At 51.9% G+C, this 15899-nt stretch overlaps 1 protein-coding gene across 2 annotated transcripts; it reads left to right on the forward strand.

Moving 5' to 3' along the window:
- Positions 1-7980: 7980 nt before the first annotated feature.
- On the forward strand, positions 7981-10367 carry GAST (gastrin). Of its 2 annotated transcripts, none has more exons than XM_039256719.1 (3): positions 7981-8007; positions 9929-10144; positions 10264-10367. In XM_039256719.1, the coding sequence occupies exons 2-3, from the start codon at positions 9934-9936 to the stop codon at positions 10365-10367; spliced, it is 315 nt and encodes a 104-aa protein (XP_039112650.1). In that variant the 5' UTR covers positions 7981-8007; positions 9929-9933. The 2 variants fall into 2 exon arrangements, with proteins under 2 accessions (XP_039112650.1, XP_039112649.1); XM_039256718.1 differs by lacking the exon at positions 7981-8007 and adding an exon at positions 9809-9842.
- Positions 10368-15899: the final 5532 nt, after the last annotated feature.

Here is a 15899-nt window from a genome sequence, read left to right on the forward strand (position 1 = left end):
GGGGTAACAGCACTGAACAAAGGTCCCTGTCCATATGGAAGTTACATCCCAGCAGGGGAGAATGGACTGGTCTTGTATCTCCTTGTCCCCAACAATTGTTTCCTGCAGCATTTGGCACTGTGCACCAGCCCTCTTTGCTCTCTGATGGGGTCTCCTACCAGCTCCCCCGTCACCTCTCTACCTGCTTGAACCTTCCATCCCATCACTGACCAGTGCAGAAGTTCCAAAGAGACTAGGGCCATCTGGGTTTTCCTTTCTCTCCCTTGTGATCTCCCCCCCGCCCCCCGCAGTCGTGACTGATTAGGCCTTCAGGGTTCACCATCCTAACACTCTGTTTGCAGCTTCAACTTCTCTTTCAAGTGCAGAGGCCACTGCCAACTCTCTGCTGTGTTCATTCATTCATTCATTCACTCATTCATTCACACGTATGGAATACTCACTCGGTACGGGTGCCCACAAGGCATGTGGGTTCAGCAACGAACAAGGCAAAGCACACCTTCTTTCTCACGGAATCTATATTCTAGCTGGGGAGTCAGGTGCTAAACCAACCGCTGTACAAACAGCTGAACTATTTCAGTCACGTTTAGGCAAGGGGTCACATTCAGCCTGTGACAGGGAAAGGCACTCTTTGTCTGCTCTTTTTTTTTTTTAACATTTATTTATTTTTGACAGAGAGACAGAGTGCAAGCGGCAAAGGGACAGAGAGAGAGGGACATACAGAATCGGAAGCAAGCTCCAGGCTCTGAGCTAGCTGTCAGCACAGAGTCCGATGCAAGGCTCAAACCCACGAACCATGAGATCATGACCTGAGCAGAAGTTGGACACTTAACCAATTGAGCCACCCAGGCACCCCCTCTTTCTCCACTCTTTTTTTCCATAGCACTTATCATGGGACGCCTGGGTGGCTCAGTCAGTTAAGTATCCGACTTCGACTCAGGTCATGAACTCACAGTTTGTGGGTTCGAGCCCCACATCGGGCTCTGTGCTGACAGCTCAGAGCCTGGAGCCTGCTTCAGATTCTGTGTCCCCCTCTCTCTGCCCCTCCCCTGCTTGTGCTCTCTCTCTCTCTCTGTCTCTCAATAATAAATAAGTGTTTAAAAAAAAAAAAAGAGGTGAATGAATGAATGAGAAGTGAAGACATTAAGTCTCTGAGCTGCCAGGAGGGTCTGGGATGAAGGGCCACCATGGGGGCACTGAACTTGACAAGGCTGAATCCCCTCCAGTGACGGAGGAAAGCTAAAGAGGAGAAGGTGGACTCAGACAGCTGTGGTCACACAGGGAGAAGGAGGCTGAGGTCAGATGGCCTTGGGAGGGAAGGGAACGAGACTCACAAGGTTGCCAGGCAACCACGCAGCTGCAGACCATTAAGTTGCAACAGAATCAACTGGCCGCTGTCAAGAACTATCCTCTTTGAAGGGACGGGGAGACAGGAGCTGAGGAAGGGGTGGTGGCTGGAGGCAAGCCTGGCCGGTTCTGAAGCAGGACAGGGGCAGCACCCCGGGTGCACTGCCCATAAATGAAGCGAAACACCGTGGGGTCAGGTCGGGAGGGAGGAAAGTGAGCCCAGAGGGGGCAGGTGGGTGGTGAGAACGAAGGCAGGTGGACTGGCAGTCACGGCAAAATCAGATTCAGCGGGAGCTGGACTTCTGGAGAGAGGGTGGGCCACAGGCTGTGGCCCAGGAGAGGCAGCAGCACAGGCAGCCCAGAGAGTTCTGGCCGGGGGCCCAGCTCCGTGCCCTCCCCCGTCCGGTGTCAGGCAGCTTCACCTGGCCAACCCTTAACCCGAAAATGCACCTGAGGGCGCCTGGGTGGCTCAGTCTGTTGAGCGTCTGAGTCTTGATTTCTGCTCAGGTCATGATCCCAGGGTCATGTGAGGCTCTGCGTTGAGCGTGGAGCCTGATTAAGAGTCTCTCTCTCGGGGCACCTGGCTGGCTCAGTCAGTGAAGCATCTAACTTCAGCTCAGGTCATGATCTTGTGGCCCATGGGTTTGAGCCCCATGTTGGACGCTCTGCTGACAGCGCTGAGCCAGGAGCCTGCTTCAGATTCTCTGTCTCCCTCTCTCTCTGCCCCCTCTACCCCTTTCATGTTCTGTCTCTTTCTCTCTCAAAAATAAATAAAAACATTTTAACAATAAAAAATAATTCTCTCTCTCTCCTCTGCCCCTTTCCCTCACTCATGCTCTCTCTCTAAAACGAATAAGATAAAAAAACACCTGAGTAAAGATTCTTCTCACACTGGTGCTTTTAGCATTTGTTTCCCATTTTAAAACCACTGATAGTGCTAAACAAAATACTTTCTAATATTTTATTATAAAAATATTCAAATGAACCAGAACGTTTAATTTTAATGTAAAGACTCCTAGACCCACCACTGAGATTCCATAATTTATATTTTATTATTATTGATCTCATATCTATCCATCTTAATTTACATGCATTTCAAACTAACTGTACAATAATATGCTTTGACCTAAATACTTCCTTAACTAGACTTCAACTTTATTAGTTTTTTTTTAATAAAATATATGTACAATGGAGTGCACAGTCCCAAATGTGCTCTGCAAACAGAGTTCTGGTCTTGATTTTGATTGTTAAGCAAGACAATAGGCCCTGTCAGCACCTCATCCAACAGTGGAAGGTGTCATTATTAAGATATGGGAGGCAAAACAGACCCCAGAGGGAAGAGTAGAGAGAAAAATAATCAAGGAAAAGGGGATAGAGCATTCTGGAAGTCAGCAGGATGCAACAGCACAGATGAGGTGCAGGTAAGGCTGTGGTGATGAAAATACCAGTAATAGGGGTGCCTGTGTGTCTCAGTTTATCATCTGACTCTTGATTTTGGAACAGGGCATGATCTCACGGTTTATGAGTTCGAGCCCCACGTCAGGCTTTGCACTCACAGTGCAGAGCCTGTCTGGCATTCTCTCTCTCGTCTCTCTCTCTGCCCCTGCCTTGCCCGCATGCTCTCTCTCTCTCTCTCAAAATAAAAAAGTAAAAACTTTTAAAAATATACCAATAATAATAGCAGACCCTTACATAGAACTTACCATGCATCAGAGACCAAGTGAAGGCTACAGGTGTCTCATTCATTTCTCACCTTGACCCGCCCAGGTAGGTACGGGTAGCATCCTAAGTCTGCAACTCGCCTTAGATCACAGGTAGGAAGTGGCAAAACTAGGACTCAGCCCGGGGTTGCAAAGCCTCCTCGTTCTGCCCTTCCACACACACAAACACCAGTCCCGCACACAGATGCCAGCCACCGCCTGCGTCTCACCCCGGCTTCTGATTTGAGAAGACTTCTCATTAGCGCCCTGGGCATGGGGCTGGGTTTGGAGCTCTGCAGGCGATCCTAATGTGGGGTACAGGCTGAGAGCCACCGCTCCAAAGATACAAGTGGGCATCAGATGGGAAGGAGAGGGGGGCCAGGGAGAGGAGGCCAAGCCTGGAGTGTGAGGGTGCCCTCTGCTCTCCCCTCTAGGCAGCTGGGCAGCCACCTGGCCCCTGAGCTCATCCCAGGGCGGGGGGAGCGAGCACCTCTCCAGCTCAGCCTTAGAGCAGCCTGGTCCTGGGACAGCAGGTAAGGCCAGACATCATGACGCCACTTGCTCCTCCCCAGCCCCCCACCCCAGGAGGGACCACGCATGCCCATGCTACCTCCCGGGGGTCACTGTCTCAGCACCGTCACCCCCCCAAAGCCCCCTTGCCTGAGACAGAGTGACTAAGGCATCCCCAGTCTCTCTCTCGCCTACCATCAATAACCCAGGAGGAACCCCGGGTGACTGGTGGCTGCTGACAGCGGTCTGCAGCTGCCTGGTACTGCTATTTCCCAGGGCTGGCCCTGGCAGGGGGGAGTGGGGTCAGGCATGCAGAGTGGCCCCCAGGGAGTCTTCCCTCCCCTGGGAAAGTCCTCCTCACTGTTGTTACTATGTCTATTTTTTATGGGCCCCCCTGCCCTGGAATCTAAATGCCGCGAGGCCCTGACAGGGCCGATCACATCCACCTGTTACCCCCGGGGCCTGTCCCGGCCGTGGCTTACACAGGTGCTCACCACCTGGAAGGGAAGTGGGACAGAAGCATGGCCCGCTACTTTAACAAATGTCGCCTGTAACTGTATTTGAAAAATCACATGCAAATTCACACAGGGCCAGTTCTTTTACTTGATGATTTCTACAGAAAATTTCATGGGGCCGGAGCCCCTAGTACTGGTGGGCTGCTGCAGCCCCAGTAAATCACCACAAACTGTAGAAGCCAGTTCCTTCTCTGACAGTTCAGGAGGTCAGAAGCCCCAGGGGCGCGGGGCTCACTGGGCGGAGATGAAGGCGTCACCAGGGCTGCTCCGGGGATGAACCCAGTTCCAAGCTCATCCAGATTGTTGGCTGAATTCAGTCCTTTGTGGTCCTAGGGCCTCTGCTGGGGGCCTCTCCCAGCTCCTTAAGGCCACCTGAGCTCCTCAGCCCTCCCCCTCCGTCCCCAAACCAGCAAGGGAGGGTAGAATTCTCCTCGTTCCTCAAATCTCCGATTCATTCTTCAGCCACATCACTTCTGCCTTTAGGCAAAGGGCATTCGAGCCAAAGAACATTTTTTTATGATTATCTATTTTGAGAGAGTGTGTGTGAGTGGGGGAGGGGCAGAAGAACAGAGAATCCCAAGCAGGCTCCTCACTCAGATCCAGGAGCCCGACCCAGAGTTGGACCTCGCAATCATGAGATCATGACCTGAGCCGAAATCTAGAGACGGATGGACGTTTAACCCTCAGGTGCCCCCAGCCAAAGAACATTTTAACAGCGTATCTGATTAAGCTGGGCCCACTCAGGGGCGCCTGGGGGGCTCAGTCGGTTGAGCGTCCGACTTCAGCTGAGGTCATGATCTCACAGTTCACAGGTTTGAGCCCCTCCCCCCCTTTCAGGCTCTGTGCTGACAGCTCAGAGCCTGGAGCCTGCTTCAAATTCTGTCTCCCTCTCTCTCTGCCCCTCCCCTGCTCGCACTCTGTCTCTCTCTCTCAAAATAATAAACAAACAAACATTTTAAAAATAAATTTAAAACATTTTAATTTTAAAAAACTTGGGCCCACTCATACAATCCAGGATAAGCTCCCTACTTCAAAGTCTACAATTACATCTGCAAAGTCTCTTTTGCCACATAACCTTGTATATTCACTTGTCCCAGGAATCGGGCTGTGGGCGTCTTTGGGGGATGATCATTCTGCCCTCCACACCCCTCCTGGGAGGAGAAAGATCCTAGAACTAGGAGTTTCAGCCCAGGTCTCCTTGGTCCTCGAAACTCAGGACAGGGATCGCTTCACCTGCCTGAGCCTCAGTTTCTTCATCTGTGGAATAGGGACACACTAGTACTTACATGCAAGGACCATGGTGAAGAGCAACTACGTTTATTCATGCAAAGAGCTTATCAGTGCCCAGCACACAGCATTGTCAGTCTGGTGAGAATAAGGGCAGGGTCCCCGGGGGCGGGGGGGGGGCGGGTGCTGACTTTCAATATGGTCTCAGCAACTGGATTTTCTGGGCATCCAGCTAGTCAAAGTTTGGAGCCAGGAGTCCCCTCTGGCCTCACGGTTCCAAAATCTTCTGTACACCAGTTAGTGCTGGCCTCTGAGAGGTCCAGCTTCCGCAGGCTCCATCTCGGCCACCTCCTGCAGGGGAAGCCCAGGACAAGTCTCCCTCTGAGTCACGGCCAGCGGGAGAGAAAACCTTAGATTCACACATGATGCTTTTTAGGGAATCACCCTCCTTACGCCTTGGGAAAGGAGAAGCTCTCTGACATGTGCGAAGTGTGTGCATGGACCTTGTGATACCTCCCCGTCACAGCAGCCCTCTGAGGTAGGAATGAATGATTCCCATTTCACAGATGAGGCTACCTGAGGCCCGAAGAAGATAAGGAGAAGGAATAAGGTGCAAAGTCACTGTGCCCGGTGCTTTCCATACATCACCTTCACAAGACTCCTCCCACCCACTCCTGCACCCAAGTTATTTTCCCCATTTCTTGGAGAAGAAAATAGCTCTGAGAGGAGGAGAGATCTGCCCAAAGCGCAACATCTGGAAAAGGGCAGAACCAGGAAACCCTTTGCTTCCCCACTGGACACGGTTCCCTTGAAGGCAGAATATACAGTCTGGTGACTGTGAGCACCTTGGGGAGGATGTCGTCTCTCCACTCGGGACAGAGCCTGCCCTGCTTGCCCGCCAGTGTCCGCAGTTGCCTGTTGGGTGGGATACACAAATCCGTTTGGTGCTGTCCCCGCCCGGTGTGACCAGCCTGTGAACAGCCAGGAGGTGGGCGGAGGGGGGAGGCATAACCTCCCTCCACCCGAGCAGAAGTCTTGGGTTCTGGTGCAACCAAGGCTCTGCGGAAAGCTTCTAGTTTCCAGTCACCATGGCAACACGTTGCCATCCCTCTCTCATGTGAACAGAGCAGCTCCTCCCGCCACCCTGTCTCCCAAGCCCCCTCAAAGGCCCTTCCACCTCTAAGATCCTGGATTCGATCAATTGCCACCAATGCCTGTACTGGTTTTGTCATTTTCACTTATTCCGTCTGCAGAGTCACTGAGCCCTGCTCTGGATCGGAGTGGTTATTCACCAGAACATTCGGCCGCTGGTTGCCATGGACACCTCTGAGCCTGCTTCATCACTCGTTAATTTCTTAGCAAGGCTGGCTGTGAGCGTGGGTACCACTGCCCTTATCCAGGTCCCAACAGGCATCAAACTCCCCCGGACAAGCAGGGGCTGTGATGACGCATGAACAAGAGCCAGCACTCTAATACCAACTGTGGGAAAGTCAAGAACAGCCTAGAGCTAGTTACCTCTGTCCAAACCAGGTCAAGGCGGCAATTCATCACATAAGTCAACAAGCACGCTATTTAGTTTTCTGGCACATCTTGGGCAAACTCTTTAGTCTCTTTGCCAACCACTTTAAGATGTATTTCTATGGGCGCCTGGGTGGGCTCAGTCGGTTAGGCATCCGACTTCGGCTCAGGCCATGATTTCATGGTTTGTGGGTTCGTGCCCCACATTGGGCTCTCTGCTGACAGCTCAGAGCCTGGAGCCTGCTTCAGATTCTGTGTCTCCCTCTCTCTCTCTACCCCACCCCCTCCCCTGCTCATGCTCTCTTTGTCTCTCTCAAAAATAAACATTAAAAAAAATTTTTTAAGATATATTTTTATATTGAAAAGTGCCAAGTGCATTGTGCAAATTGCTATCTCCCCTTGAAAACAAAAATGAGCCTCCAAGTGCAGGAACCTGAGGGAACCAGCCCCAGGGGGGCGGGGGTCCAAGAGGCAGGGGATAAAGAGCAGACCCGGGATGGAGAGGAGGGGCAAGCTGAATCCAGCCAGCACAGAGGACACAAGATGGGGGCGGGGGGTACACTGGGGGTTTTCCAGGCAAAGGAGGTGAAGAGGCAACAGGATGCAGCCCCCAGGCAGAGAGCGGGGCCATCAGCCCACGGCCCATTGCCCCTGATAACTACCTCATGTCCTGTTTGCAGAGTCCACCGGAGGGGACAGGAGATCAATACATCACTCCACATGGACACACTCCCTGCTCTCCAAACACCAGCGTAGGGTGAAATATGCTTCCCCTGAATCTGAGGTCCCTGGGGGCATCTACCCCATCTGCCCCCCAATGGGACAAAGGGAGGGATGATGTCACCAGCGCTCTGAAGGACTGGGTGGGGGGCACTCTTCCCAACCCCAGGGAGCCTGTCTCCTGCCTGCCCCCGTGCCCAGCTGAGGAACTGCCCGCACCCTGCACCCGCCCCCACTGCTACGAGGTCCACTCCCCTCCCTTCCCCCATGCACTGACCTGTTGAATGACAGGGTAAGGCAGGGGTGATGTACCTGGGCCCACCCCCTTGTGTCTTACTGCGGGGGAGGCTGACCTCATGGGGGTTTGGGAGGGGCCTCAAGGGCTTTAAAAGGCAGGGCTGGAGCACCAAGCAGAGCAGAGCACCAAAAGGAACCAGGCCGGCTGCAGCATCACCAACCTCCGGGCTCTGCAGGTGAGAGCACCCAGGTAGGGGTGTGGAGAGGTGGGGAGAGGGCTGTTGAGACATCTCCCTGCACCAAGGGACCTTGGTGCTCTAGAGCCCACCCTGGAGTTCCCAGACCTTTCCTCTCCTGCTGCTTCCACCAGGGCCCTGACCTGCCCCTCTGCCTCCATGCTCACCCCGGTCCTGCAAGGAGAGAAGGACAAAGGCTATTCTCCCATCTCTGGGTGAAAAACTGAAGCCCAGGAGGGGCTGTGACTCGCCAAAGTCACACCAATCATGGAGCAGGGTTGGAACTGGAGCCCAGGCTTCTGGATTCCGTCTCAAGCTCTTTTCCACACCGGCACTGTCTGAAAGAACTTTCCATGATGCTGGGGACTAAATCTGCACCACCCAATATGGTACCCATGAGCCAAAGGTGCACCGGAAAGGTGGCTAGTTCAGAGGGGGAGCTTTTAATTTTAATTAATTTAAATGTAAATAGCTGTATGTGGCTAGCAGCCGCCATGTTGGACAATAAACGAGGCTAAGCTTGCTTCCTTAGCAGCAAGAACCCTTTCTCCTCCAAAGGAAACCTAACAGCGAGCTCCACTATGAAAAACAGATAGACACAGTATTTTATTCACATACATGTGTTCCTCCAAGGTAACATTTTTATAATTTACTTCTGATGAAGCCAGTCAGAACAAGGAGGCAGAAAAAACGTGAGTGCTAAGAATAGAATTTTAGATTTGAATTTTAGACTCGTTTGAGGATCCAGTTTATTTCTGTATGATGGTTTGTTTCCCCAAACTCAGCTCACGCTGACACAGAGGTGAAGTGGCAACAATTTAATTTTTTTTCATTTCTTTAAGTTTATTAATTTTTGAGACAGAGGCAGAGGACAAGTGGGGGAGGGGCAGAGAGAGAGGAGACAGAGAATCCCACGCAGGCTCTGTGCTGGTAGCAGGGCTCAAACCCATGAGCCACGATACCATGAAAAATCAAGAGTCAGATGTTCGACCAACTGAGCCACCCAGGTGCCCCTATAACAGCTTAATTTTTAACTGCTTAATTACAATCACAGGATTTTCCTCTTAAGCAAAAATGTCAAGAGAACCTTCTTTCTGAGAGCTGCACAGATTCGACGTGACCGACCACACAGCGAATATGCTGGTGGTCTCCAGACAGATCCCATACCATGCAGTCTGTAACGTGCCCTTGGGTATTACCATTTAACAGGGGCACAACCTCAGTCGGTTGAGCATCTGACTCTGGATTTTGGCTCAGATCATGATCCCAGAGTTGGGATCAGCATGGAGCCTGCTAAAGATTCTCTCTCCCACCCCCCGCCTCTCAAATTAAAAACAACAACAAAAACCTTTTGGTGGCACCTAGGTGGCTCAGTCGGTTAAGCATCTGACTTCAGCTCAGGTTATGATCTCACGGTTCATGAGTTCGAGCCCCACGTTGGGCTCTGTGCTGACAGCTCAGAGCCTGCAGCCTGCTTCAGATTCTGTGTCTCCCTCTCTCTCTGCCGCTTCCCCACTCTGTGTGTGTGTTTGTGTGTGTGTGTGTGTGTCTCAAAAATAAACATTTTTTTAAAACTTTTAATAAAAAATAAAAGTTCACTTTAAATTACAAGATGTAAACATCTACAGAGCCACTCACAGGGCCTCACATTCTGCACAAGTTTGGAGATCATTGCTCTAAGTTGTGAGAGAAGCCACTGCTGTGATTCGGCTAGGTGAGGAGGAAAGGGGCTGGGTTTGGGAGCTGCGGGGAGGTGGAGAGAGCCGGCAGGACTGGAGGAGCGAACTGAGGAGCAGCCCACACCCCCACATGGCACTGCACCTGCCAGCACGGAGGTACCTTGAGCCTATCTGGTCCAGGCCCCTGCCTTTGGGTGCCTGGTCGGCCCCGCCTTTCAACTCCACCCCTCTTTCCTTTGCAGACAAGATGCAGCGACTGTGTGTGTGCCTGCTGATCCTGGCACTGGCTCTGGCCACCTTCTCTGAAGCTTCTTGGAAGCCCCACTCCCAGCTGCAGGATGTACCCTCGGGTCCGATGGCCAGTAGGGGCCTGGAGCCACACTGGGTGGACCGGCAGGGCCCAGCCTCTCACCACCGACGGCAGCTGGGGCTCCAGGGTCCCCCACAACCGGTGGCAGGTAGGAGATGTGACGGCCGTCCCTGCTTGCCTCACCCAGCCAGTGTTGGCCCTGGCCTTCGTTTCTAGTGGCTGGACATCCTTCTCATATGCTCACATCCTGTCCCCTCTGACCCTCAGACCTGTCCAAGAAGCAGGGACCGTGGCTGGAGGAAGAAGAAGCAGCATACGGATGGATGGACTTCGGCCGCCGCAGTGCAGAGGACGGCGACGAACATCCCTAGAGCGGAGCTTCGGAGCCCAGCCCAGCCCCACGCAAAACCAATTAAAATAAACTAGCTTCCGACAGATTGCGTTGTGTCCAGTGTGGGGCGGGTGAGGGGAGCTGGTGGGGACACGGTTGAGGCAGCAGAGAGAACTGAGAACCCTCTTAGGGGCGGGGACCCGTGACTCATGCTTCTCGGTATCCCCAGAGCCTAACATTGAATGCGAATCTACTTGTGCAGGTAGAAGATGGTGGAAAGGTGGCAACCAGAGGCAGCTTTCTAAGAGAGAAATCAAACTGCGCCACTCCAGGTTTTCACCCTCTGATGCCTCTTTTTTTTTTTAATTTTTATTTTAACTTTTATTTATTTCTGAGAGAGAGAGAGACAGCGTGAGCAGGGGAGGGTCAGAGAGAGAGGGAGACACAGAATCTGAAGCAGCCTCCAGGCTCTGAGCTAGCTGCCAGCACAGAGCCTGACGTGGGGCTTGAACCCACAAACTGTGAGATCATGACCTGAGCTGAAGTCGGAAACTCAACCAATTGAGCCACCCAGGCGCCCCGCCCTCTGATGCCTCTTGTTGCACTTAGAATAAAATCTAAACTCCTTGCCGAAGCCCTAAGTCAGCCCCCGGTCCCCAAGGCAGGTGCCAAGTGCCTTCCGCTTCTCTCCCTTTCCCTAATGCAACGTGCCAAGCTCGATCCTGCTCAGAACTTTTGTCCTTGCTGTTCCCTGTGCCCCGAAGGCTTTTCCCAGGTGTAAACGCTGCTGGCTCCCCTTTTCCTCCCTAGATCACACCCTGTCACTGTTTCATGTGTTAGTTTATTGTCTGCCTCCCCCAGTTAGAAGGGAGACTGTAAGAGTAGGGACCCCGCGTCCCTCCTCCCTGCTGTCTCCCCAGTCCCAAGAACAGGGGGTATCCAATAAATATCTGTCAGCGAGGCAGGTGCATGGCTAACACAGGTGTTGGTGTTTCACCCATATTCCCTCGCTGTTCTGAGCCTGTCAGCAGCACCCTTCCACAAGCACCCTCGATTGGAAGATAAATACCCTAGTTTCCTCACCCCTTGGACAGGACCATTCTGTCTCCCAGAATTCCCTTGTAGGACTGAGCCCCTCCCTTCCCCCCAGCAGGAATGTGCTCCATGATATCCTTTGTTCACTTGCCTCCCTTCCCCATCTCACACCCTCATGGTCCCACTTGAGATCACCACCCAAATAAACCACTCACGCAAATCCGTATCTCCTAGTCTGGCTCGGGGCAGGGCAGGGTGTGTGAGGGGCACTCATCTGAAAACAGAAGAGTTTGGAAAACGACACTCTCACGGGCGCTTGGGTGGCTCAGTCGGTTAAGCATCCGACTTTGGCTCAGGTCATGATCTCACAGTCCGTGGGTTCAAGCCCCGCATCGGGCTCTGTGCTGACAGCTAGCTTGGGAGTCTGGAATGTGATCCCTCATGAGCCCACCTTTGCAGGGTGTTGATACCCGCTGGAGTGTTGGGGCAACCCTATGACTGAGATTCGCATCCTGGTGAATTAGGAGGGGGTACAAGTGGAAGAAGGCACACTGGCTTATGCAGTTGCTCCAGTGTTGGAGAGAGAAGAGAGGTGATGCTTTTGGCTGTGGCGTCAATTGGCTTCTGTTAATCCCCAGAGAATCTCCAGAGGAAGAAAATATTAGGCTCAGGTTAGCCAACCATTCACTCAAGCCCGAGGTCTGAATGTAAGAGCGCAGATAACAAAGGAAGCTGGAATTGGAACCCCAGCAAGTCTCCCCCCGTTAAAGTCTTAGAATGAGGGGCGTCTAGGAGGCTCAGTCGGTCAAGTGTCCAACTCTTGGTTTCGGCTCCGGTCATGATCTCACGGTTCGTGGGTTTGAGCCCCGCGTCGGGCTCTATGCTGACAGCTCAGAGCCTGGAGGCTGCTTCAGATTCTGTGTCTCCCTCTCTCTCTGACTCTCCCCTGCTCACGCTGTCTCTCTCTCAGAAATAAATTTTTTAAAAAAATACATTAAATTTCTTTTAAATAATTTTTTTTAAATTTTGAATTCCTGGGGCACCTGGGTGTCTCATTCAGTTAAGCATCTAACTCTTGACTTCCGCTCAGGTAATGATCTCATAGTCCGTGAGTTCAAGCCCCGCATCGAGCTCTCTGCTGACAGCGTGGAGCCTGCTTGGGATTCTCTGTCTCCCTCTCTCTCTGCCCTTTCCCTTCTCATGCTGTCTCTCTCAAAAATAAATAAATAAACATTAAAAAATTTTTTTGAGCTCCCATGTTTCTGAGAACCTTCTGGGCTGGAGGGAGTGCCTCCACCCTGTCCGAGGAAAGCAGGTTCCCTTTGCCTGGAGACCATGCAAAGGCCTCCTTCAGGAAGATCGCTTACAAACTGATGTTTCTCAAGATCCCTCCTGCCTCCCTTCAGGGCTTCCAAACCAAAAACTAGGGTCAAGTCTTAGGATGTAGAGAAGCACTGTCCCAAGTATGAGGGGGAAAGAATTGATTATTCAACCCAAATACTTAAGAAGCTGGATAATGTGTAGCAGCAGGGACCGGGAGAGCACGCACCGGAGGGGGTTTGGGAAGCAGGTGGACCAAGGAGGTGGGCTGGAGACTGGCACAGTGCCTGGGTAGGGGGAGCGTGTTGATACGGGAGAGGAGAGCAGTCTCCCATCTCCTGACAAGGACACACGAGCCCGTCCTAACACCTTGCTGGAAACGACTCCCTCAAGCTTGGACAAAGCAGTGGCCTATAGCAACGGAGCTGAAGTGCCCGAATTGTCCCAGCAGAGGACCGAGGAAGGAGTCAGAAGACGGCTAGGCATGCTGGAATGAGTTGTTATGGACGACAAGAGCACCCACCACATATTATGGTCCTGCAAGGGCACAGAGAATAGTCGTTTCTCCAAGGACATGAGGAACGAGTTAGCGAGGACACATAAGCACTGTTGAGAAGTTCGGTGGGGGGTGGCCTCTGCCAGCCGGGGCTGATGTAGGAGATGCTACCGCGGACGGGGCTACTTAACGTCAATGGGGATGACAGGATTGCAGGACAGGAGGGACAAGGCGGCAGCACTTAACCATCAGAGGCAAGGTGGGTGTAATTCCCATGAGTAGCAACACCGGGAGGCCTTAACCCACAGGATCTTCAGTGGCAGCTGACTGACCGCGGTGCCCCTAAACCTGAGATACATGGGTGGCCAAGAGGAACAGACCAAGAGCAAATAAGCTGATGTCACGGGCCAAAACACACGAAAATCATAATCCGCAGTCTGGTTGACGAATCTGCATTGGTTCTCAGAAGCAGCCATTAATCAGTGTCATTGTACACTGGCGGAGGAGGCACACTCAGATACTTCCAAAGCCGTTGTGTACAGGGCTGAGCTGACCCACCAGAGGACTCCAAATGTGGTCATGTCTCCATCCACGTCAAAGAGAGAGCGCAAGGAGGCCAGGTGACATGTGGTGGAGCCTGTCTCACAGCGATCCAAAGGGTCCTCCGACACAACCGTGGTCATCCTCTGGTTCCCGAGTGCACAATAGGGACGGATATAATTAGCAGCTCGCATTAATTCCCTGTCATGGGGAGCAAGTGTGACCACGGCGGGGAAGGCCAACTGAAGCTGCCCACCTACTCACCACACATTTTAGGTGGAACGGCAGAGGTCAGTGCCATCCTTCAAGACTGCAAGGGTGATGGACTCCATCACAAGACCCTTTGATTCCTAGGCATGACCCCTGAGGAGGCCAGATGGCCTATTGCCGTCACGGTTAACACTACAACTTAGCCAGTGATCACCTGATCGCAGCAGCGGCACCAGGCCGGGCGGCTTTACTAGGAGAGATGAGCACAACCTGTGCCACCTGACATGCTGCTGCTGCTGTGATGAACACGTTATTGCCAGTCTGAGTGCCTGGAACAGACGGGGGTGCACATTCGTGGTCTTGCCCAGCTCCGTGCTGACTCCCCAGCTCTCTGTCACAATCTGATCCGATCCAACGTAATCATCTAGACATTCTGCAGAGTGTCACTCCAGCCTGACTTAATGATGTCATCGTGACAATCAGAGCTAGAGAGCAGGAAGTGGCCAGCACGCTGGCTGTCCTGCTAAGATACATGTGCGCCAAAAGTCGGGGCATAAGGTCTGCAGAAAATTAGGAATCCTGGTTAAGTGTTTAGGGACTCAGTAGTTCAGGGCAAACCTCACCTCTACTACTGAAAAAAAGAGGCACAAGGCTTGCTAGGATTCTCTGGGTTTTTTGTTTTGTTTTTTTTTTTATTTTTTTTTTAATGTTTTATTTATTTCTAGGAGAGAGAGAGAGAGACAGCATGAGCAGGGGAGGGTCAGAGAGACAGGGAGTCACAGACTGAAACAGGCTCCAGGCTCTGAGCTGGCAGTCAGCACAGAGCCCGACGCGGGGCTCGAACCCACGAACCGCGAGATCATGACCTGAGTGAAAGTCGGACGCTTAACCGACTAAGCCACCCAGGCGCCCCGGATTCTCTGGGTTTTGAAATCAACACTGCCATACTTGGAAATACTGCTCCGACCCAATTATCAAGTGAATCAGGAGGCCGCCAGTGGAGCCCAAATCAAGAAAGAATTCCCAGGGGATGCCTGGGTGGCTTAGTTGGTTACGTGTCTGACTTCAGCTCAGGTCATGATTTCATAGCTCATGGGTTCAAGTCCCATGTCAGGCTCTGTGCTGACAGCTCAGATTCAGATTCTGTGATTCCCTCTCTCTCTTTTTCTCTTTCTGCCCCTCCCCTGTTCACACTGTCTCTCAAAAAAAAAAAAAAAAAAAAAAAGATACACAGTAAAAAAAACTTTTTTAAAGAAAGAATTCTCAGGCCAGTCCAGGCAGCCCTGCTGACTTAACCATACAACCTGGCGGACCCCACAGCTCTAGAAGTATCCGTGGTGGACAAGGGTACCATACAAAGTCTCTGACAAGTCCCGATAAAAGAGCTACAGTGCAGACCCCTAGGCCTGGCAAACTTTCTCTGAAAGAGCCAGATAGGAAATATTTTAGGCTTTGCAGGCCAAGAGGCAAAATCACGGATATGGTGTAGGCCTTCAAATAACCATGTAAAGTGTAGCCATTTAGGGGCACCTGGCCAGTTCATTTTACATGTGACTCTTGATCTCGGGGTCATGAGTTTGAGCCCCATGTTGAGTATTGAGATTACTTTTTGAAAAATTAAAAAATAAAATGTAGCCATTTAAAAATATCCATTACAGGGGCACCTGGGTGGCTCAGTTGGTTAAGCATCCAACTCTTGATTTCAGCTCAGGTCATGACCTCAAGGTTCATTGAGTTTGAGCCCCACGTTGGGCTCTGCATTGACAGTGCAGAGCCTGCTTGGGATTCTCTCTCCCTCTCTGTGCCCCTCTCCCCCTCATGATCTTTCTCAAAATAAATAAACTTTAAAATATATATATACATTCCAGCATGTGCTATCCATATTCCATTGGAAGCATTGGGATTCTGTGCCAGGCGGCTTGTCCTCACCCATGCACAGGGCACAGAGTGCAATATATCAATGCCCCCAAA

This window comes from Hyaena hyaena, unplaced genomic scaffold, assembly GCF_003009895.1.
Source record: "Hyaena hyaena isolate Hyena2069 unplaced genomic scaffold, ASM300989v1 scaffold_589, whole genome shotgun sequence".
NCBI classification, from domain to species: Eukaryota; Metazoa; Chordata; class Mammalia; order Carnivora; family Hyaenidae; genus Hyaena; species Hyaena hyaena.

Bases quoted from the DNA above. Each gene is read 5' to 3' on its own strand.
- GAST (XM_039256719.1), top strand. From the start codon at position 9,934: ATGCAGCGACTGTGTGTGTGCCTGCTGATCCTGGCACTGGCTCTGGCC. The intron at 10,145-10,263 runs GTAGGAGATGTG...TCTGACCCTCAG, and splicing joins TCCCCCACAACCGGTGGCAG to ACCTGTCCAAGAAGCAGGGA.